The sequence below is a fragment of the Marmota monax genome, unplaced genomic scaffold (assembly GCF_021218885.2).
Source record: "Marmota monax isolate L192 unplaced genomic scaffold, Marmota_monax_Labrador192_F-V1.1 WCK01_AAM20220418_F8-fsc00001, whole genome shotgun sequence".
In the NCBI taxonomy this organism is placed as follows: Eukaryota; Metazoa; Chordata; class Mammalia; order Rodentia; family Sciuridae; genus Marmota; species Marmota monax.
In genome coordinates this window covers 42,612,604-42,635,865 of record NW_026693777.1, presented here as the reverse complement: position 1 = coordinate 42,635,865, position 23,262 = coordinate 42,612,604, and the positions used below count along the sequence as shown (strand labels likewise).

The 23,262-nt window shown below is 50.8% G+C and overlaps 2 protein-coding genes across 4 annotated transcripts; one reads left to right on the top strand and one right to left on the bottom strand.

Moving 5' to 3' along the window:
• The first annotated feature begins 2,537 nt into the window (after nucleotides 1–2,537).
• Ccdc9b (coiled-coil domain containing 9B) lies at nucleotides 2,538–11,518 on the top strand. 3 transcript variants are annotated; one of them, XM_046461162.2, is made up of 11 exons: nucleotides 2,538–2,693; nucleotides 3,484–3,597; nucleotides 3,896–4,003; nucleotides 4,576–4,725; nucleotides 4,816–4,941; nucleotides 5,536–5,588; nucleotides 6,026–6,084; nucleotides 6,629–6,682; nucleotides 6,779–6,869; nucleotides 7,434–7,476; nucleotides 7,560–11,518. In XM_046461162.2, exons 1-11 carry the CDS (start codon nucleotides 2,550–2,552, stop codon nucleotides 8,100–8,102), a joined length of 1,485 nt encoding a protein of 494 aa, XP_046317118.1. In that variant the 5' UTR covers nucleotides 2,538–2,549; the 3' UTR covers nucleotides 8,103–11,518. The 3 variants fall into 3 exon arrangements, with proteins under 3 accessions (XP_046317118.1, XP_046317116.1, XP_046317119.1); XM_046461160.2 differs by having other exon boundaries at nucleotides 5,536–5,735; XM_046461163.1 differs by lacking the exon at nucleotides 2,538–2,693 and having other exon boundaries at nucleotides 3,826–4,003; nucleotides 5,536–5,735.
• A 4,950-nt stretch (nucleotides 11,519–16,468) lies between these two features.
• On the bottom strand, nucleotides 16,469–19,599 carry Inafm2 (InaF motif containing 2). Its single transcript, XM_046461164.2, has one exon. The coding sequence runs from the start codon at nucleotides 19,112–19,114 to the stop codon at nucleotides 18,653–18,655; it is 462 nt and encodes a 153-aa protein (XP_046317120.1). The 5' UTR covers nucleotides 19,115–19,599; the 3' UTR covers nucleotides 16,469–18,652.
• Between the last annotated feature and the right edge of the window lie 3,663 nt (nucleotides 19,600–23,262).

Sequence of the window (23,262 nt, the reverse complement as noted above, 5' to 3'; positions counted from 1 at the left end):
GGATGCTGGGATGACTGGCCCAGCCCCACGGAGAGAGGGAGAACAAAAAGCGGGGTCTCAGCCAAAACAGCATTGCAGGGCCATCAGGGAAAGGAGCCCTGGGCAGGGAGGCACCAGCCCTGACTTCCAGGCTCATCTGCAACAAAAACAGGCATGGAGGCCCAGGCAGATGGCTTCACCTCTCTGGGCCTATTTTATCATAAATAAAATGTGACTTCTACAACTGTGTGGCCTCTCTAGTCTGATGGAGTTGTGAGGTGGGGTGGTGACTGAGACTTAAGAGGTGCTGGGGAGAAACAGGGGAGGACATGCGTTTCCCTCATCCAAAGCCAGGCTTTGTAATGCTGCTTCCCCCTAGTGGTGGCAGAGAGTAACAGACCTGGTCTCGTGGGAACATCACACTGGTCATTTCCTCTGCCTTTCCCTGCTTCCTGTGGACTTCTCCCCAGGACAGAGGGAGAGCATTCTTAGTAGGCTTTGACAGTCACTGGCTCTCAGGGCTGTGTGCATTCTGGGTGGACAGAAAGACCATCATAATCTATGCACAGCAATGCTTGGGACAGCACAGGTTAGTTCACTCTGCAGGAGCTGATGGAGACTCTGCAGCATGCAGGGGGCACTGTGCCAGGCCCTGGGGATCCTGAGGACTTGGCACATTATTCTTGCCCTCAGACAACCTCTGTCCAATTGGATAGCAGACAGGGAAAACTGCAGGTTCTAGAGAAAGTGGTAGAATGTGGGGGATGCGCAGAGGCATGATATATTGTATGAGTAACACTTGGAAGCACGTGGCCAGCAACAGTAGGTCCCTGTCTGACTGTGGGTTTGCCTGGACACATGGGTCTCCAGCCTGATAGGCTACTAAGCCTTTGCCTCTAGGGTAGGGGTTTCTCTCCCTGCAAGGTCACCCTTCCCAGTAGGACAACTGGATTTCTTCCTGTGCCTGCCCACTCTAGCTGGGAATGGATGCAGCAGGGAATCAAGACTTTGCCTGCATCCTCCTCTGTCCAAATCTCTCCTCCCCAACCCTGCTCTGGGGCCCTGTATTCCAGAGAGTGTGGAGAGCATTAGGTCTCCCTCCCAGGCCAAGCTCTGGAGGCCTCCCTGCTCCAACAACACATTGTGGGGCAGATAATGGGAAGTTGAGGCTTCTGGAGGCTTCTGAGGCTGGGCTGGAACTCAGCCTGTGTGAGGCAGAACATAGAAAGGGTGGGAGAAGCAGCAAGTATGTGTGTGTGTGTGTATGTGTGTGTGTCACACACACACACACACACACACACACTAGGGTGAGGAGTCTGGGTGCGTCACTGTTGCTGGGAAAGTAGCTGAGTCTGACTCAGTGGGAACATCCGGCAGGAAAGAAGGAGAGAGCACAGTGGCATTTGCAAGCAGGATGGGAACTCTGGGGCTGCAGGGATGGGGTGGGGCCAGGGGTGAAGGCCTGAACAGGAAAGGGGCTGAGCGTGATGGAGAAGGGGGTGGGCTGAAAGTGTGGTTCCAGGGGAGGAGAGGTGGGCCTCTAGCTGCCTGGGCTGATCTGGGAGGAGAAAGAAGGCAATGGTGTTTTTTGATCCAGTCACAGAAGGGACAAGTTGTGGTGAGAGGTTAGGGAAACTGAGGCCTGGTCAATCAGGAATGTGGGGAATGCTGAGGTTTCTGACACTCACTCCAGGGCCTGGGTATTAGTGCCTTGTAACTACTGATACTGAATGAGATGCCAGGCACTCCTAAGACAGAGAGAGCATCCACCCCTCTCCCCAGCTCCTCAAGCCTTGGGCCTCTGAGGTCCCAGGATGGGACTGCTCATCAGGCTGGTCCCTGGGCAGAGACACTGGCTTAGGCGTATGAGGATGATTTAGGAGAGGTTTTCCTCAGAAGGCCTTTGTTCTCCTTTAGAGTTAGAGAGGCTGAAATGGTCAGCATCAGAGAGCAAGGCCAGGAAGGACCCAGTGTGAGGAATGGAGAAAGGAAGGCTAAGGGCCCTGGAGAAAGGCTTGGCTTTTCATACCGAAGCTTGCCAAGAGTAGCTTTTTTGGGAAATACAGAGAAGACAATGTTCAACCTAAAGGGACCAATGACTAGTGGTAGCATTTTAGGTATGTGTAGTACGTGTTGGCCTAGGAGGCTTGATCATTTTGAGTGATGAGAGCCAAGGGAGGCACCCTAAAGAGGGGGGGGCGGGGGGGGGCTCAGACCACAGAGCTGGATGGACTGGGCTGTGTCCCGTAGGCCTCTTGTCTTAATGTGAGGCACAAAGGCCTCTGCTATCTACCTGTCTTGTCCACAGGGGGTCTAGGATGGGGTCCTGTTGAAGCATAGGACCTTGGGTGAAGGACCTTGGGGGACAAGGCCTCCTGTGTGGGCTTGACCCACCAGGAAGAAGTCTCCGCCAGTCTGTCTGGGGACACTGGGGCAGGGCGGGGAGAGGTGCTGGGCAGGACCAGCTGGCTGCCAGTGCCCTGGTCCTCGCCCTCTGAGAGTGGAAGGGTGGGGGTGGCGGCTGCAGTGTTCCTGGCTGGGAGCCCAGAGGAGTCTTTTGTAATCACAACATGATCTCGTGTGCTGAGCAGCGAAGCCGGCAGGGAGAGGCCGGCAGAGGCCCGGCTCCGGTGGCTCCAGCTTCCCTCCTGCTCTGGTTCCCCCGGGGCTGTTCTGGAATTCTCTTGGTGCTCGATGTTGCCATGCACTCAGCTGTGAGTGGCACCTTGCCTTTAGCGGGGGGCTTCTTGGGGCTGGGGAGGGCTGAGATACCAGGTAGCTACATTCCAGGGACAGCTGGGCCTGGGAGGAAGAGGACTGAATTGAGGCGGGTAGAGGGCTGGCCAGGGGCACTGGCTACAACAGAGACCCCACAGCCAGGCAAGGAGGGACCCAGGATCTCGATGCAGGGACATGGTTTGCCCTGGAGGGCTCCCTGGCTGAGACTAAAACATAGATACCCCTTTTGCCTTGTCTGCCAGTGGCTCAGGCCTGGAGGGCTGGGCCCGTGGGAGCGGTTCTTTCCTGCGGATTGGGGTTAGGTCCAGAGAGTGGGGTCCAGGGCCTGAGAGCCCAGGACCAAGCTGGAAGACCCTTTTTATCTGTGGTTTTGGATTGGAAGGCAAACAGCTCCCCCCTCGACCTTCCAAATCTCCTGGCAGCTTCCCAGTCACGGCAGGTTCCACTGCCAGAGCCATTTATAACTCCTATTCCAGGCGCTGCTCAGCAGTGAGCTCCCTGGAGAGCCGGGGGAGGGGCAGCTGCTGCTGGGCACTGTGGTCATGAGTATTAGACCCTCACCTGTACCCTGGAGGAACTGGGATGGAGGCTTGGGGACTTCTATGGACCATCTTCCTAACTCGAACCCTCTTGTGTGGCCTGAACTATGAGTCTGGGGCCTGGTTCCCAGGTCGTTAGAATAAGGCTGATTGGGTAAATGTGAAAGGTGGGGTAAAGGTGGTGTAGGTCCAGCAGGCAGGAGCATGGGTTCCCTCCCCTCTGTAGGGACCTCACAGAGCTGAATCCCTGATGAGCAAGCAAGAAGAGAAGGATGCTGAGCTGGATCGCAGGATAGTTGCCCTGCGCAAGAAGAATCAAGCCTTATTACGTAGGTACCAGGTGAGTGGTCTGCAACAGGGCTGAGAGGACCAACTTGGCTGGTGCCCCTGGCTGACCAAAAGGTGGCTACCTGCATGACGGGCTCTCCCTGCAGGCTGGAATGTGTCTCTAGGCCCAGGACTAGGGTTGGGGTGAACATGTTCCCTCTCAGAAGCTTGGTCAGGATCTCGGGCACTTGTGATGTGGTGTCTCTGCCTCCTGGTGTCCCCCTGGTGTCTCTTCATGTAGGCCTGTCAGCATCTGTGTCTCTGTGCATCTGGGGGGCCGTGGCCTGTGTTGACCCCCGGCCCTCCCACAGGAAATCCAGGAAGACCGTCGGCAGGCTGAGCAGGGGGGTATGGCTGTGACCACACCAGAGCTCCTCCAACCTGATGGCCTCACCGTCACCATCAGCCAGATTCCTGGTGTAAGCTCACCCTGGAGATAGGGCGGGATGGCAAGGAAGGAAGTCCAGCCCATGTCAGGGGAGGACAACTGCATCTGGCCCTCGTCTCCTATTTACCATTCTGGATTCACCCATTAACTCCTCATGCAGTCCAGGTCGAAGCTAAAAGGCCACCTAATAGAAGTCTCCCTATAGCCTTTCCCAGCCCCACAGCCTGCATCTTTGCCTTAAGCACAGGCTTCTGCTAATCCCCAGAGCCAGGTCTAAAAACCCTGCAGGAAGTGGGGGACAGAGAAGTTGGGGATGAAAGCCAGGAACAGTGTCTAAAGGACAAAGCTGCATTGTTTGAGAGCTCTGGATTTCCCAGCTCAAAGATGACGGGCCATTGTGGCATCTTGAGCCTTGAGTGGCCCTGGGCCCTGGATAACCTAATGCTGTTGGCATGTGAACTCCCCATAGAACCAACTTCTCTGGGCATTCCAGGGAGGGCCCAGGCTAGAACTCAGGCCTAAGAAATACCTAAAGAACCCAGCACCCAGGTCCTGCCCAGCACTGCTCATGTGGCCTGAAGGCATGGACACCTGATTCTGCAGGAAAAGCGGGTGGTCAGCAGAAACTGGGCAAGGAGCCCCCTCAAACCTGGAGTGGCCCATGAGATGCTTGAGGATGAAGATGATGGGGACCAAACTTTCTGTTTGGGGGAACGAGTGGAGCTGGCCGTGACCATGGAAAATAAAGCCAAGGTGAGCAGGTGTGGGGAGCATCTAGACCTCAGAGTAGGGGCAGTCTCCTGTCCCTGGCCCTGCCATGCTGTCCATCTTCACCTTCCCCAGGCCAAACGGATCGTAAGTGAAAAGCCTGCCAGAGCAAGGAACCAGGGGACAGATCAGCCACTTGGAGTAAGCCAGGGCCACAGCCCCTCCATGCAGATAGCCACCAGCTCAGATTCTTCACGGAAGGTACATTTTCAAAAAGGCAGAGAAGCTGAGTCAGACTCTCATCAGCAGGATATGACCTAGGTAGCACCTGTGAGAATTTCTGCCCCTCCATCCTTTCTGTGGCCAGTTTCTACTTTGGGTGGATTTTGGGGGAGAGACAGTTGAAGCCAGAGATCCAGCCCCCTCCCTATCTAGCCTGGCTGGTGGCAGCCTGTGGGGAGAGTGTGGAAGACTGGCCATGTGCCAGCCGTGACCTCTAGGTGGCAGCAGCCCCTAGTCCTCGTTCTTGCTCAGAGCCTCTGGATGTCCCTCCCACCCTGGGCCACTCTACACACCTCTGCAAGGACCCTGTGTATGGGTGCTGTTGTTAGCCTCATTTTGTAGATGAGGATATGATACACAGAGAGGTTTAGTTACTTTCCCCAAACTCACATCTAACAAGTGGATGGAAATCATGGCCACGGCACATTAGTAGAGATGGAACAGATCTAATTTTTACATGGGAACGTGGAAACCTTGAGAAAAGAGTGGGTTAGTGGACCCTCCAGACAACTTCAATCTTTTTCCTGCTTCTTCCCCTCCCCACTACTGGGGCTGAGTGTCTTCTCCTTTCAGGGTGCTCGTGAACCCCGGAGTCCCGGCGTGGTCCCAGGCCTAGCTCCCAGAAGGCCAGTGGGGGAGCCCCCAGAGGTGGGCTGGGACTATGCACAGTGGAAGCAGGAGCGGGAGCAGATTGACCTGGCGCGCCTTGCCCGGCACAGAGATGCACAGGGTGACTGGCGCCGCCCGTGGGACCTGGACAAGACCAAGCCCACGTGGGTGGCAGGGCTGCAAATCTTGCTGGGCTGACATGCTAATGGAACTGGGGTAGGGCTACGTGTGGGTGCTGCTTGGAGGGAGAGATCCTACTTGGGCCCTCTGGTAAGGCCCTGGGCTCAGGGCTTATGTGGGCACTGGGTGCCCCCACCTCTCTCTTTGGCCCATCATCTCCCTGCTGCCTTCAGTTCTGGGGCTGGGGCTGGGGGAGGCTGTGTTAGTACGGAGCCTGAAGCAACTTCTGTCCACCCAGCCACCAGCAACCTGACTCCCTCCTCTGTCTACACAGGCTACAGGACTGCAGCAAGCCTAGGGACGAAGGCTCGGCCAGGGCGGGAGGCAGAAGGGGTGAGCCAACCCCACCTCATCCCCTGCACCTTGGCATTTCTCACTCTCCTCCTTTTCTCTGTTTCTTGGTTTCCTACTTCTTTTCAGAGCTGAAAGGAAGCATGGGAGGATATCTTCCTCCTCTCTTGCACCATCAGACCTCCTCGACTGTCCTCTGAGTCCACAGCTCTTGCTGGTTCTGGCCCCAAAAGGCCCCTGGAGGAGGTTTTGTGGAAGCTTGCCTCCACTGGGGTCTTTCAAGGCCTCAGTCTATACTGGGTGAAAGTCCAACTGGTCCTCCCCTGGCCTATTGCAGAAACAGCCTGTGGGTTTCTGGTGCCCTCATGCTATATACAAGGAGGCTGGGGCCTCAAAAGGCCAATCAGGTCATCTAGCCAGAAAGTGGCAAAACTAGCACAGGAGGCCAGGTGGGGGCTTTTCTGGGGAAGTAGAAAACCCACAACTGGATCAGGACTGGTAACTTCCTGGTACTAGAAGAATTGGTGTTTCTGCTTTTGATCATTAATCACCCCACCCTTTCCCCATTTCCTTTGTCCCTCTTTAGGACCCAGGACCCACTGGAAGATACAGCCCCCACCATTGCCACCTGATGGAAAAGGTGAGTTGGGGGAGAAGAAGCAGGATCCCATCAGCTGGTGAGATACCAATTGCCTCAGCCTTCTTCTTTCCTTAATTTGTGGACCATATCCTGCAGGTCGGGGTGGACAGCTTGGCAGACCCTCGATGGCGATAGCCACAGTCAGCAAAGCCCGAGGAACAGAAAGGCTGACTGGCAGAGCCCGAAGGTAATAGGTAGCAGGGGACAAAAATCAAAGCAGGCATCTATTTGTCCTGACTTCTTGGACAGGGCTGGATCCAGGTGCCTGCTCTGTCCCCTGGGCCCCTGCCTCCTTGCTGGCTGCTGTTGCTGCAGGTTAATGAGATACCAGGAGAGACCAGCAGCAGAGGCAGCAGGAACAGAGCCTGGCGTTCAGGGAGGCCACAGTAATTACAGCAGCTCCCTTCCCCTGGGAAGTGAGGAGTGCCTTTCTCAGGCAGTGCAGGCAGGGACATGCCTGGAGTCCCCATAGGAACTCAAGGTGTGCAACTAAGGTACAGCAGGCTTGGCCATAAACAGCAGCTGGGGACCCAGGATGGGGCCAAGGTGGGTAGCATTCAGGGGAAATGGTTGGAGTTGGGGAACAAAGCCAAACTGGGAGGGAAGCATTCTGGAATCTTATTCTGGGTCTGATTTTTCTCTGGGAACCTTGGGCTTTAGCTTCTCCCTGGGGGGACATGGGCACTGGCTGGGGTGATGTGAAATGGGGTAAGGGTAGGCATAGGGCCTGCCACATGCTCTGTTCCTACAGGTGGGACATGAAGGAAGATAAAGAGGAGCTGCAGAGTCATGAAGTGGGTACTTGGAGATTGGATGGGGTGGGCTGGGGACATGATCCCTGAGTTTGCCAGCCAGCCAGGCTATTCTCTTGTTTCAGGGAAGCCAGAGCCCCAGAAAGACATCCAGTGCAGAGGAGGAGCGTGAACAGAAGCAGAGCGAGACAGGGCCAGGCCGACTAGAAAGGATTCCTGCAACTAGCTCAACCCTGTCATCCCCAGAGGGGCCACAAGGGGACACAGCAGCCTCCACAGCCAGTTCAGTCCCTTGCTCTCCAGAAGAAACTGACTTGGCTCCCCTTGACCTCTCTCTAGGAGGAGCCAGCAGTCCTGGGCCTGGAGAGAGCATTTGTATGCTCAGTCCAAGGCCTGAGGCCCAGGAGAGTTCTGTGTCCTGGCCAGATGGCTCTGAGAAGCAGTCCCTGGGATGGAATGCCCAGCAGTCTGGGCTAGATGTCCAGACTTGCTCTGAGCCACAAAAAGGAACCGGGGTTTTAGAGCCCAGAGAGGACAAGTCTAGCAAGGTAGGGGCCCAACAGAGACTGGTATCAAGAAGCAGGGCCCCCAGAGGAACAGGTCAAAGGGGAAGAGGCTCAGGTGTGAGGAGTAGGACAGGAGGTCCTGGCCCTTCAGGAAGATGCTGAGCATAGTGCATGGGAGATGGGGAGCCAGGTTGGGGAGAAGAGGAGGGAAGAACTCAGATGAGAGACTTCTGCATGATGGGCATCTGATTGCCAGTGAGCTTGTGCCAGTCTGACTGAGCAGTGTGGCAAACTCTGTGGCAGGGCCATCTTGTGAGGGCAAGGAGTTGCCTCCTCCCTGCACAGGATGTACACATCTCTGTGCAGTTTTCATGTACAGGCACAACCCCTGGAGTATTCCTAAGCTGGTGCCTGGTGTCTAAAGCTGGTATCACTGACCTGGGCCTACTGCTGCCCAAGCCACAAGTCTTTCCTACCTTTGCAAGACAGCAAAGCTTAGTAGCACCCAGCAATGGACTCCCCTGGCACCTGGCTGCTCTCTCCAGCTGCAGGCTTTTGTCTCCTCAGGTCCAGGTAGCCTCAAAGCTGTCACGGCCAACTCAGGCTCAAGCCCTTTCCCATACCCCTGCCTTTCACCCAGGTGACCCAAGTCCCAGACCCCTGGGATAGCCAAACCAAGGGAATCTCTTGCCAGCCTCCTGTTTCTCCTGGAAAGGAGAATGAGATCCAGAAAGAGGGAGGTCTTGCAGCTGACAGGGATTGGACTGGGAAGAGAAAGGAAGGTGTCTGAAAAGGTCTTCCCTCTGCAGTGAAATGGGCTGGGCAGGGGACCACCTCCTGTGCCCACAGCAGGTGGGAGAGCTCACAAGCAGGCATGCCCCTCTTCAACACCCAGGTCAGACATCCCATGCACTCTGAATGGAGGCAAGGGCCTGGCCCTGCACCTTGGGGTCCTTTCCTGCCTTCTCTTTCTTTTTCTCTTCCCCCACCTCTCCACACCAAGGCCATGGACTCAGACAGAGACTTGAAAGACAGAAGAACACAATTCCAGCTAAGTACGGACATTAGGACTTGTCTTTCTGACTTAATCTCCATTCCTGCCCCTCCCTGGAGGCCCACGTCTGGTGAATTATCCAGGCTCTGCACAAGCTGTGGCTTCCTTTCAATTCAGTGAACATTTCCTGAGCACCCTCTACCAGTAATCTACCCGGTGGGCGACAGTGACTCTGCAACTCAGTCATCCGGCAGCTCTAGGCTGAACAGCGGGAGCTGTTCTTGGCTGTAGGTGCCTGACAGTGCTGGGGGCAGAATGGTGGTAGGAGCCCAAAGAGAACCATTGCATCTATGCTTGGCCGAGGCAGGTGTTCCTCTCTTTTTTATGTGACACGTGCCATTTATTCCTGAGTTCGTGCCTGGATCTCACCGTGGCCCCTTCAGCTTCCTTCCTCTCTGACCCTACATGGTTATTCCTTTCTGGAGGGTTGTGGGCCTCTCATTGCCTTCTGAGGCGCTAGGGAGACTCCTGTGATCAGGAGTGACTCCACCATTATATGTGAGGCCTGAACTGGGGGGTCCTAGCTCAGGCTTCCTCACTAGCTCTTGGCTTCACTCCCAGCCCGCCTACTCAGAAAGGGGTATCTCTTCCTGACTGTTTAGAAAACTCTTCTCACACTCTCATGTGAAGAGTCATGCAGATTCTAATGTCAGGTCTGGGGAAAACCTGAGCGCTTGCACCTCTCATAGGCCCCAGGTGAGGCCTCTGCTGTTGGCTCCTGAACCGCACCTTTTAAGTGGCAAGGGTCTGGACTATAAAATATGTTGAGGACTGGGGGCCAAGGCCACCTCTAGATTCTAAGAATGGGTTACTGGCTTTGTAGGGATTGGACGAATGCTACACTTACCAGGTGGAGGGGGCTTCCTGGCTTCAGAGTACAGTGGGAAGCAGAGGCTCCTGGGAAGATGCTTTAGAGGGCAGTGTCAACTCCCTGGTACACCAAGAAGCAGCTGGTCAGGAATGTGATGGGATGAAGCTGGTGAAAGCATTGGTGTGGGGTTGATCAATGGAAGTTTAAAAAGGCTTGGAAACATTCCTATGCTTGTGGGGTGTACCTGGGCCAAGGGTGATGTATTCAAACTCAAGTTTTCCTCTTGCTTTCCTAGTCACAATTATATGACTTTGGAGTGTGGAGCCCATGACTCCCAGAGAATGGGACTTGGGTAGAGGAGGTTTAGGCAGAGCCCTTGATTTCAGATGTCTGAAAACTATTGCAATCAAGAATTTGATTTCTGGACTGAGGCTGTAGATCAGGGGTAGAGTGTATGTTTAACATACATAGAACCCTGTGTTCAATCCCCAACACAACAGAGAGAGAGAGAGAGAATTCAAGAAAGAGAATTTGAATTCTAAGAATCACAATTTGTTCCCAAGCACCAATACTTGTACAGATATGCCTTCAGTTCAGGTTATAGACCAAAGCATGTTTGACCATGGGGTGAGGATGTTGAAATTGGGCAGAGCTCTGGTTCAGTCTTATAAAGGTTCCTAAGCAGGAGAGAAAGCTGGGCAGATGGGCTATGAGGACATGAGGCAGAATTCTCTCCACAGGGTAATGTCCAGAAAGCTGTTAGGAGGAAGAATGTCCTAAGGGTAAGAGAAAATAGAGACTAGTGTAGGATATCTTCATCTAGAAGATGGTAGTACAGGTAAAAATCACTGAACTTTTCCTGAAACGGGAATTCTCTTCTTTGTGACAAAGGAAGCGACAGTTATGGCAGCTACCCCTCCTGCTCTAGGATAGAACCAGCTATGGAGCAGGAGGGAAGTGTAGTTAGGCAGGAGAGAAGTGTAGTTAGGCAGCCCGCCATAGCCCTCAAGGCCTTGGAGAGCTGACAGTATCCTTTCCTAGCTCCTTTGTTTAAAGGCTTGGCTGATGGAGCCTTCGTTTGGGATGCCCTTTTCCTCTCCAACCACCAGACAAGACTACTCTTCAAAAGTGAAAGTCCATCAGAGTCTAGGGATGTGGCTCAGTGATAAGAGTGCTTGCTTAGCATGCTTGAGGCCATGGATTCAACCTCCAGCACTACAAGAAAGAAAAAAGGTTATCAGGAACCCAGGGGTATAGTGCTGGAGGACACACAGAAGTGAGAAGGAGCCAGCAGGGAGAGTTCTCAAAACAAGGAGAGGAGGAGAGGCCAAGGCCTTTTTGTCTGGGGCCCATCTCACTTTGACAAAAGGGGAACACAATAGACCAGACTTCGAGAAAGGTACATGTTTTGATGACAAGCAGTATGGTGGAGTGGAACAAACACAGGCCTTCCCTGCAATAGACTGAATCTGAACCCTAGGCCTGACATCTGTCAGATGGGTGACCTTGGCCAATTGTAACTTCTAAAAGCCTCAGTCTCCTTATCTGAAAAATGAGACTAGTAATACCCACCTTGAAGGATTGTTGAGAAAATTAAAGATAAGAGCAAGCAAAATATACCTGGCATGCAGGAGCTACTCAAGTAGCAGTGGCCTGGCACAAAGGAGACACGCAGTGAATTTGCTGAATAAACAAAATGGCTATTTGGTGTAATCTCTGTCTAATTTGTTCTCTCTTTCCTTTAACTTTCTCTTTTACCTTCCTCCTCACTGGGAACCAATGGATTCTCAGGCAAATGAGGCATGGTTTGTAACATTTATCCAGTCCTCCAGGACAGCTTTTTTTTTTTTTTTTTTAAATCCCCTGGGTTGTCTGGTGGAGTTAAAAGCCTCACCAAAAGTCCCTGCTTTTACAGAGTCCTTTGTCCTCATGGACTGGCTCTATCTGTTCCCCACTTAACTCTGCACATAAGCTCTCTGGCCTACAGTAGTTCCTCTGCTGTTTATATTAGGAACAACTTCATAAATTCATATCACAGTTTTTATTTATTTAATATTTTCCCCAGAAACTAACCCCCTTGGGGAGTGTGTTCTGTGCCTCACAGAGTTAAAACTCGCCACCCAAAGGAGCAGTATGGCTTTATTTTCTTATGGTCAAGGAACAGGTAATTGGGGAACCTTGGAAGCAGGAGATTCCCAGCTATCTAAAAAGATGCAAGTCTGGGAGGTCAGATCACCTGTCAACTCCACACCTGACTGTGTCCTCAGGGTCAGGAACAGGAGGAAAGATGATACTAGACCCCATTAAAACAATAACAATAAAAATAAGGAAATGGCAAAATCTCCACATGGCTGTTTTTTTTTTTTTTTTCTTTTGTAGATTAAATTGGAGGTGGGGGTTGGGGGGCAAGGTAATAGGAAAAACTAAAGACACCATTTACTTCTGTCTCTTATGTAATTTATCAGTGTCTACAGATTCTGCCAGCATCTCTTTCTGCACCAGGGTTAGTTATCAGGGTTTATGAGGAAAGGCTGATGGATGACCACTCCTCCCTGCAGGGGTGAACTCAGGGCTGGGAAAGGCAATGAGAGGAGCCAGCAGAAAGCATGGGGCGAAGCTGCTTTCTCTCAACAAGTCTGCTCGGCCTACGTCACAGCTCTCATTAAGCATCCACTTGACGCCAGGGAAGTGAAATAGCACAGACCTGGCACAGAAAGGACAAATGTGGCACCCACTGCTCCTTTTAAGGACTGGCTCAAAAAGCGGCAGGCCCCAGAGCAGGAGGTGAGGCAAACACATCAGTACCTTTGAGGGAGAGGGAGGAGGACTCTGCCTCCTTCTTAACAAGCTCTCCAGGGCAAGTTCTCCTGCAACTGTCAAAAAATAATGGAAAGTGTAGGCTCTTTTCCCTTTCCTTACAAACTCCAGGGACACAATATTTCCTCTTCCCCCAGCAGGGCAACTGGCTTCAACAAAGCAAAAGGTCATAAGTCACACTGATGAACAGCTGTCAAAATAGAAATATCCTAACCCTAAGCTACAGACTCAGAGGAAAAGACTGGGCTAGCAGTTCTCCAACTTCAGTGTGCATCAGAAACACCTGGAAGGCTGCTTAAAACAGAAGACTGGCCAGGTGCAGTGTGGCACATATCTATAATCCCAGTGACTTGGAAGGCTGAGGCAGGAGGATCACAAGTTTGAGACCAGCCAGGGTAAAAAGTGAGACCCTGCCTGAAAATGAAAAATATCTAAAGGGTTGGGGATGCAGCTCAGTGGTAAAGTGCCCCTGGCTTCAATCTCTAGTACCAAAACAAATAAAATCCAAAACACCAGAAGGCTGGGATCTACTTCCTGAGTTGCTCATTCAGTTAGTCTGGGATAGGACCTGAGGTGTCATGGTTCTACCAAGTTCTCAGGTGATGTTGTTGGTCTCAGCACTGGTGTCATGTTTACTACATACCCCTTCATATTTATTTCCATGCATCAATTTTCCTCTGCCCAGAGGGCCAGACATTCCTTTGAAAACTATTACATCATGTGTATACACTATTTTTTTATTCCAAGATGTCAAAGCCCTTTTACATTTCTGACTTCCTTTTGCTCTCATGAGGTTCCCTTTGGCTGGCAGAAAAGAGAAGTCAAGGGGTCTTGACAAATGCCACTGTTGAGTCCCCAGGTTTCCTATCTTGCAGTTCAGGGGTCCCATCCAAGAACACACTGCTTCCCCACTCAGGTCCTAGTGATGCCATGAGCTGCCTGCTCAAGAGATTGGCTACTCTGACTAAACACTGCTCAGGACACCAGCAGTGAGCTTAGAGGGCTGGTGGCCTCCAGGTCACAAGTCAGAGAGACATTAACTAATCAATATGAACATTGAGGGAGCAGAGAAAGGTAAATTTAAAAGGAAATCCTTCCTGAAAAAAAAAAAATAAATAAAAATAAAAGGAAATCCTTGGTGATTAACACGATTGCTTTTATTGAGCCCCAATTTTTTTTTCTTTTCAGGACTTTTGTGGCTGACTTGGCAAATGTATAAACTAATAAATAGTTCTTGTTTTGATAATAGTGGTTTATGAAAATCTCTCTTAAGATAGATATTAGTTGGAATCTTATTGTTATTTAACTGAAAACTATTGCAAAAACAGATTAAATTAAGAAAACAGGACAGTTTAGCAAGGGAAGACACTTGTGAACATGATTATAAACTGTATGGTAATTTTCTTGACCTATCTTGTACCTTAACCAACATTTTTAGAACTGAATGAGGCATAGGAAATCTGGCTTGGGTAGAGTGTTCCTCACTGACCAGAGGGGGTTGACATGCACAGTGTACCACATGGAGCCAGGACTATTTCTGACAGAGAATGGACAGCCTTGTAGAGTCTGGGTATGTGGCAAAGGGAAGCTTCTGTTTAATTAGCTATGGAGGGAACAAAAAGCACAACATAGGCTTTCTGGCAACCTTAAACCACAGGCTATGTAGTGAAACAGATGTGACCCCAAACAAACAAACAAAAAACTGTTAACAGAGCAGCTATTTTTAGAACTCATCATTAGGGCTGGGACAGAGGAAACAATGAATAGGTCACATAGCCTATATTGTGTCCATTAAGCACCACATAGAATATAGCAGTAGACTTCTGGCACCAGGATAGTATAGGAAACCCAAGCCTGAGTCCATTGACTTGAAAATAAACTGAGGCCAGAGAGGTCAGTGAGGCTAAAATTTGCAGGGGTCCTCTTGCACCAGGGCTGTGGTTGGTTACACATACCCAAGTGGATTATGCCAGGGATGCCACAATGACCTTAGGGCCAATACCATCCAATAGAGTGATCAACCAGGTGTTCAATAAACTCTGAGTACCTACTGTTTTGTGCTTGGAACTAAGTACTAGTAATAATAAAGGAGCAAAGCCATTATAGTTCCTTCTTCCACCAAGGGAGGAGGAAAAAAAAATGTACAACTGTGGCCCTTTTGTTACTGAATTGCAATTCCAGAAATATCTCCATTCTCTGTAGACAGGAAGGGGAGGACAATTATTACCCTTTTAAATAGCTGTGGTAGCCCTAAAACTTGGGACCTGACCTTTTAGTTCTCCTTAAAGAAACATGTAGGAACAAGTAGATGCTCTGCATTCAGCATTTCAAAACAGGATATAAATACTCAACTAAAAAATACACTTAGAATTCCCCAGTGAAAACTGAAAAACAAGGTAGACAAAAAATCTTTCAAAACCATGGTCTCATACCATGTAGAAATCTTCAGCTACTAGGAAAACAAATATTTCTTATACTTAACACTTCAGAGAAACTTTTTTTGCACCTGAATATTGATAGAGGAAAAAAAGGTACTCTCACAAGATCTGCCCAAAGGGTTCTTTGACCCTATACCTTCTAGAACTTCCTTTTCAAAAAAGGATTCTCTCTTCTTTCAAATTTAGGCTGCCAGGAAATAAGTGCACATAAGCAAATACCTAGAAATGGTCCTAGTAGCACTAGTGCAAAGGAATAGAAGGAAAATAACCCCGTTTGCACAGATCTTTCCTTGGCTTAAAACCTAATGAACGATTTTGTAGCTCATTTCTAACTCTTGCAAAACAAAAGCTGTTCTGACCACTGCTCCCAGCCAACCAGGCCCTGTCCTAATCTGTCAGTAGACTCCTGCTGTACCTACTGCTCTCTGTGCCCAATGTGTGAAGCCATGTGCAGCTGCAGAAACCACATGTCACCATCTGCAGAAAGGAGGGGCTGACTCAAAAGAGCCTGGAAACTCTTTCACTCCCCTTCTGCTCTGCCTTACCAAGCCCTCTCACAGAAAGCCATTGTGTAGGCTGAAGAGGGAAATAAAGGAAGGGCGGACTTTTCCATGCCTCCCTGCAGACTACAAGGTGATGTAAAAGCACAGTGGCTACCCCCCAACAGCTCTGGTGAAGTACAGGCCTCAGGGGGCCCCACCAACACTGGCTTCTCACTCCGGATTTGTACTGGGTAGCATTGTCTAATAATGAGCTGAGCTCAATTGCTTACCATGTATTTTGCAGCATAACTAATCCCTTATATTTGTGCTTTTCACCCACATGTCTTTTTTGTTTGCTTTTAAGGGGAGGAAATTCTTACCTTTGAAGCAACCTATACCTCTCAGCCACTGGGCTCAGCGGTAGACAAAGCTCTGACCAAGTAGTGAAGCAGCATCAGTTTGTCTTTCCTAGTGTTAACACTTCCTGCCTGAGTTACCTAGGGGCTAGAGGTTTACCAGTGAGAACAGTGATGCCATCAGGCAGCTTATCCTCATCTCAGTACTGTGTCCAAAAAAATGTTTGCAATAAATTTTAATATCCATGCTTACTGGTCCTTTAGCTTGGTCAGATAGGCATCAGCTCAGAGTCCTTTTAAAGAAAAATCTTTTCATCCTTTTTAAGGTTAACAAAAGGTGGTTGAGCTAGATACCACTGTTCTTCTGACCCCATGATTGCTTCTTGACTAAGATGGATTCTGCCACCCTTCATGAATCAATTCGGTCAAGCCATTGGGCATTGAGCACAGCAAGACAATTGCTTTTTTCTCCTATCCTAAACCTATTTATCACCACTCATCTGCCACATCTCAGATCACCTCCGCTCTTTCCCACAAAGTCGATAAGAAAAATGATCGATTTACACAGGCTTAGGCAGAGTTCTTAGAATGTATTTTTGTTCACCTGAAAAATAAAACTTTTAAAAAATATACAGGACTTTTTGAGTACAGGTATATTTTGAATGGCTGAATTATAAATAACGTCTCTGGTCATGTTCACAGCTAGGGCTGGAGCAAATGTCCCAATTCCAGTGAAGGCTTTAAAGAGTCAGGAGGCCAGCTGGACCCACGAGTGGTCTCACTGGACTCTCTGATCCATCCCAAAGTGAATTTAAACAGTCCAGAAAGCAGGGTTAGGGGGACAGGGGACTAGCCTCCAGATGTTCTTCTGAGAGTCCAAAAGGTTCTTGGGAATAAGAGATCAATTTACAAATTATTAAAATATAGGACTAAAAATTCACACAGTAAATATAAATTACAGGCTATTATTGAAGTTATAAAGTGGCATTTTATGTTTCTTACCCCAGTCTCTCACCAAAAATTTAAAAAAGCCTCATAGGCTTCCTAATGACTGAAGTCTTAGTTGGCTGCTAAGAAACCTCCTCTAAGCCCAGGCTGTTACCAGCAGGGAGTTACCAGCCTGCCAGTAGGCTGCAACAGCTCAGTTGCTATTTTCTTGCCCACAACAGGACATGGCTTAAAGCAAGGCTATTGTCCTGTAAACTTGGATCAGCGCTAACTAGAGTGTAGGCCAGAAAAATGGAAAGACAAACTGTTTCAGGACTCAGGTGGATAAGTTTTCTTTTCTAAAGTGCCTCATTTCCCAAAAAGGAAACGCTAAGGGGTTTGATATCTTGTCACTACCCACTCTCAATTGCCTAAAAGCAAGTGGCAGAAGGAAACGGAATCCAAATTGAGGAAGTATAATTCTTGCTGCCCCAGAGCTATACATGTGTCATTTCTCTGGATGTTTGTCACCTCCTCTATAAAATTATAGGCTGCATTTAAATGGGGCTTATCAGGAAAGGTAAACTAATTCAACCTTCCCATAGCTGGTCTCTTAGCTGGCTATCAAAACACAATCCTTAAACACAGTAAGTAAGCACAATCCTGAGTTTGAAGCCTACCTTTCTGATTCTGCAGTCTAACTCAAAACCAGAGAACATGATCAAAGCTCTGGTTTTACAAGATTTTGTCCCAACTTTGGAGCAGCTCTGTTGCTATAGGCTCAGGAAAGAGGGAAGGCAAAGGTGAACAAGACAAGATCTTGAGGAGCAGGAAAAAAAAAAAATAATTAAATAAAACTCCTGACATTCTACTTACAACAACTTGTTCTTTCAAAAAGAAGGGGAGGGGAAGTTCAGGATTAAAGCACAATGGCACTGCTCTTTCCCTTCCATTGTCTCTGGCACACATCCAGATACTCAGAGCTGCAACAGGAAGCCACTTTGGTGGGGGCACTAGGGTGGGAAGAGGAGGGGATCAGTACATTCTTCACCCTCCCTAAACTGCTTCCACTTCTAAGGTTTTTTTGTCATGTCAACGGTCTAAGAATGATTATACTCTTGTGTAAGAACGCCATAAACCTATCTTTCTGAAATAGGAGGGCAACAAGGAAAGAGTGGGTGATGAAAAAAGCTATTTGTGCCTTTCTGGCTAGGTGCACTTTGGGGGCCAGCAAATAGCCCTTGCAGGACCCCATCAGTCAGTAGCTACCCAGGGTGTGGGAGGATACATAGAATTCTATGTGATTATAGTTTCTAGTGCATATGTCAACAACTATGTACAGGGATCTATAAATTAAATGCATGTCTGGCCACTGCAACTAGGTTGACGTACCTGAGCTCCACTACTTTTGGTGCCCTCTTCCCTTTTGAGAGCTTCGGCTTATCAAAAAAGAGCCCCTACAGCTCCCTCCTTCTAGGGGTGTGGGGAAGCCCGAGTAACCCTGCATGTAGGATACACCAGAGCTAGCGGCGCAGAAGGGTTCAGTACTAGGATCTCCCCACCCTCCCCCATCCCCCTTATGGCTCAGGGCCCTGGCGCAGCACGGGGTCCTGGGAAGATCAAACCCCGAGTCCCGGCGAATCGGCAAATCGTGGTCCATTGGCTGCGGGCCACCCATTCCCGAGGCGAGCAGGAGATCATCTGGATGAAGGGGGGCGTTCGCTCCCGTAGGGGTCACTCCCGAGGGCTCTCCGCCCTGACCTGCTGCAAAGTCCAGCCTCTGGGCTTGGGAAGGATGGTTCCCCACCGCCCCCGGCGCTGAGAGGTTCAACGACTCCCGGCCGCTGCTGCAGATTCCTCCTCATCCTCGTCAGGCCCCCGCGGCCGCTCGAGCGGCCGGGCCAGGGGTCTGTCAGCAGTGGGGTCCGGGGGTGCGAGCCGCGCCGCCTGCAGCGGGGGCGCGTCGCGCGGCGCCTCGCGGCGGGACGACCTGGTATTGTTGGGCCCTGCGGCCGCCGCCCCCGAACTCCCGGACGGGCCGGTGGCGTTGGAGCCGCCCGGAGGCTGGCCGGCTGCTCCCCCCGAGGTCCCGGCGCCCACCGGCTGCCAGATGAGGCTGTAGTAGACGGCGAGCACGATGGCGGCCAGCGACACGGAGAGCACGTAGGCGAACACGGTGGCGAGCCGGACCCACTTCTTGTTGGTCTTGGCCGCCATCTTCGCCTTCTTGTCCCCGGTGTAGGTGGCCGGCTTGCCCCGCTCGGCCGGGGCCGCGTCGCGCTCCTTCATGGGGGGGCCCCGGCCTTTGCCCCGGTGCTCCACGGCCCCGGCTGGAGGGGGCCTGGCGGCCTGCGAGGACTGGACAGGGGGCGGCCCGGCGCCCTCGGTTCCCGGCGGCTCCGCGCTCCGCCGCCGCTCCTCACGCCGCCCGCCCGCAGCCCGCCACCGCGTCGCTGCAGCCGCCGCCGGGGCCTGGGCCAGTCACCGCCGCCAGCGCCGCCGCCGCCGCCGGCCCGTCAGCTGCTTCCCCGCCGCCGCCACAGCCACAGCCGCCACAACCGCAAGGCTCCGCGTCCCCATCCGCCGCCGCCGCGCGCTCCGCCACCACCGCCTGCCCGGCCGCCGGCCGCCCGGTCTCCAGTGGCCGCGCGGACAGCGCGCTCGGCTCCAACCCGGCTCCCCCGCCTCGCGCGCCGGCAACAGGGGCGGGGGAGAGCGCTGCTGGGGGCTGCCTCTTAAAAGGGCGACGCTGGGGTCCGGAAACGCTGCGCAGGGAGGCGGGCTGCGGTCGGGCGCAACGATCCCCCCCCCCCCCCGCCTGGACGCCCAGTTAAGAGAGAATTAAGGGAGGCTGGTTCTTAAAGCAGCGATGTCGCGGCCGCCCCGCGCGGGCTGGTGCTAGGAGGACCCAAGACCGTAGCGCCTCTTTAAAAGGGGAACGACGCTGTTTGGGGCGGAGTGAGGGACTGGAAGAGGGGCGGGGAGGGGCGGTCGGAGCGCTGAACTGTCAACTCTAGCACCTCCCCGCTCCGCCCCAGGCTCCGAAGTGACAGGTGGAATAGCTGCCCGGGTTTCGGGACCCCAGGCCTCAGTTTATTCCTGCGACGCGCGGGTCATACCACTTTCGTGCTCTCTGCTCGCGCATGGCTCCACGTATCTCCGAACTGTTTTCCCAGGCCCCTTCACACCTAAAGAGCAGGATTCACGCCTGGGATAGGCAGCCAAGGAACCTGGAGCGTTCACTGAGGCCACCTCTGGTCGCGTTCCTTCTCCTAGGGTCAGACTGGTCTTGGGGATCCTGTTGGCATCTTCCCAATTCCCTGTCCTCTCAGATGCCTCAAGCCAAGTTGCCCAGACTTCCCCAGGCCTCCAGGACTGAGTTTGTTTTCCAGATTCTCCTGCCACCCTAGTCTTGAAGTTCACTACAAGTCCCAAGTCCTGCTTTTTGGGTTTTAGACTTCCAGACTTGATTTGAACCCAAGGGGCTTCACTGAACTGATGGAGTGTGGCTTCCAGATTTTCCCCTCCGTAATCCTCTTTTGGCCTCAGAGCCTGGGTGGTTGTCCTCCCTTTTCCTTGTCCCCTTCCAATGTGAGATTTGTCTTCCCTGGCTCCAGGCCAGGGACCAGGCAGTGGGGTTCGTGCTTGTTCTTTGGACCCCTTGAGTGCTGACAACCCTTCTCCAAGTTGGGACTCTCATTAGCCACTTTCTTTGTGCTTCCCTCTATCCTTCCACCTGCTTGTGTGTTTTCCTTCCCCATCCTTGTTCCCTCTCTGTGAGACTTTCTAGAATTTCAGGTTCCCTCCTTCTTGAATCCTATTTCCTGTGTTCCCAGAACTGGCTGTATGGACTGCCTCCTGGATATCTGAATATATGAAGGAGACTGTGCCTGTGAGAGTGTGTATGTGAAAAAGGACTGTGGTCCTGAAGGGGGTCTGTAGAGAACCCTCACTATAGCCCCTGCAAGTGAGAGTCTGACCTGATTTCTGACCTTGCGGGGTCCCCTCTTTCCTTCCCACTTCCCATCCTCTCCAGGAACCTTTGACTTCCAGACCCCTGAGTTTCTCTCTATTATTACTGCCCTACCACCTCCTCCCACAGAAGTCAAACAGCTACCAGAGTTGAGTGTGCTGGTGAACTGAGCCTCTATCTGGGCTACTTGGTGAGTGCTAATGGAGGGTAGTTCTACCACTAGCAATGGACAGCTGGGTGCTATTTCAAGGAAAAACCTTTCTTTTTACTTTCTAAGAAATTTCAAGGCCAATGGGAACTAGAAGTGCTTATTGCCTTCTGTGGGCTGATGGGGAGGAAATAACCCACTCCTTTCCCAACCTGCTCCCAGGTCAGCCTAAGGTGGTCTTGAAGGCAGCCTGTGCAATTAAAAATTCCTAAGTTAAAATCCATTAATTATCTCTGAAAGTTGTCCTCTCTTGTTTCCCCCTGATCTCTGGCTTTCCTGGCAGAACGGATCATACAACTATCCCAAGGTGAATTATTTTTAAAGATTCCAGGAATAGTCAATACAAAGTTTCCTTTGATCCCCTTTCTGGAATACACTCCATATTGCTTCACCATATTTTGGGTACAAATTAAACTTCATTTTTCTTGCTTGGTTCCCAGCAGAGTAAGAAAACAGCATGTAACTCTACTATACTAAAGAATAATATACTTGAAGCTCTTATTCAATTCCTCTTACCCTATTCTTCTCCAAACTAAACAGTGCCAGATTCTTTAACATGTCATCAATAAGCCCTATTTATTATCTGGATTTACATAGTGTCTTTTACCCTTGGAACTCAGAATGCTTTCAGATATAATTGAGCCTGATCTCCCTGGTGCCTGAGCCATTAAGAAACCATTAGTGGATTCCTGTTGCAAGCAACTAAATGGCCCCCTAGTGGACTGAAAGTGAATATGCTTCTCTAAGTGCCTCTCCCCCATGAAGGATAGGCACAAATCAAGAGAATCAAGGCAACTTGGGGACAGACTGGGCCCAAAAGGCCATTTTTGTGACTACCCACACGGACCCTAGAGTCTTATCCACAATATCCCCATAGAGCACCCTCCAGAATTGGCTAAATGACCATCTATGATGGTGTACCTTGTTGTCTGCTCCCTGAGGCAACTGTTTCAGGCCTTGGAAAGTTCTGACCAATTACAACAGCAACAAGAACCATCCCTTAGAATGTGCTAGGCACTATATCAAGACCTGCATTCCTTGTTTCATGGTCTCATAGCAAGTTATCAGGTAGTTACTATTTGTCTTCATTTGGTAGAAGAAACTTTTTCAAAAAGGCTTAGGAACTTACCCAAGATTACAGAAAATTTAAGTCTTTCTAATTCTAGGGCATTAGGTTTTTGATCCCTGCTCTACTCTGTCTCATAAGCACAGCTGAACTTTGTCTCTGTAGTGGATGTTATGGGGTACCACCACCTAGGTTACCCTCAGCATGGAGACACTCATTTCCCCAGCTGCCAGCAGTGTCAGCTACTGATGGCTCATAGCTGAGACTGTCCCTGGAACTTTCCCTTAAGCATCAAAGGATTTGTCTTTTTCTCTTGATTTCTAAGACTAATAAATAGAGCCAAATTATAACAAAACCCTACTGGAAATGTGCAGGGTCCTGCTGGGAATGAAAAAGGCTATGTCCTAAAGTAGCTAACATGGAGTAGCAGGAGCCAGGAGAGGATGCAGAGTGTGGGCTGAACATTAAGTTGAGTTAGGGAGACTTTTCTTCTATGAGAGAACACTCCTGTGAGGCAGGATTTAATACCCTGATAAGGATCCTTGGAGACAGGAGAAAGGCAATGGCCTACCAAAGTGCAGTGGAAATGCCAGAAACATGATGACAGAAGGTAGAAGAAGAGCTTGGAAAGCTCAGAGAGCAGTCATGCTATGGTGGGTATTCTGTGTACAGTGAGAAATCACTTAAGTCCTGCAGGAGAGCCCAGTGAATACTATGGTATCAAGCAACAAGGAATGACTATGAGAGGGATACCAGAATCACTAAGCAGCTCCTTGGACTGTCCTCTGTGGGCCAGTAAGAAGCCCTTTCAGAACTGGCTTCCTGATAGCAGTGGGAATGATAGGACCATGAAATAATAGAAGCTGGATGTTTACATAGCTATTGTAATGAGCAGCAAGTTGGAGTGGCTTTGGGGGGTCTTGAATGGTAGAACTATGGAGATGACTAATAGCCTAGCATCTCTGGAGCAAGCTCTATGGGCAGCTGGTAATGGTATTGCTCAACCTATAACCTGGTTTCTCAAACATCTTGCTTTTAGGATCACTTTACACTCTTAAAAATTGAGGTCTCACCATGTAGCATTTTTATTTTTTTAGCGGTAGCATTCCCTGTCTCATCTCACTTTTTCTTTGACCTTCTCTTTGACCAACCATCATGACATTTACCATGAATTTACTTCCTCCCAAGAA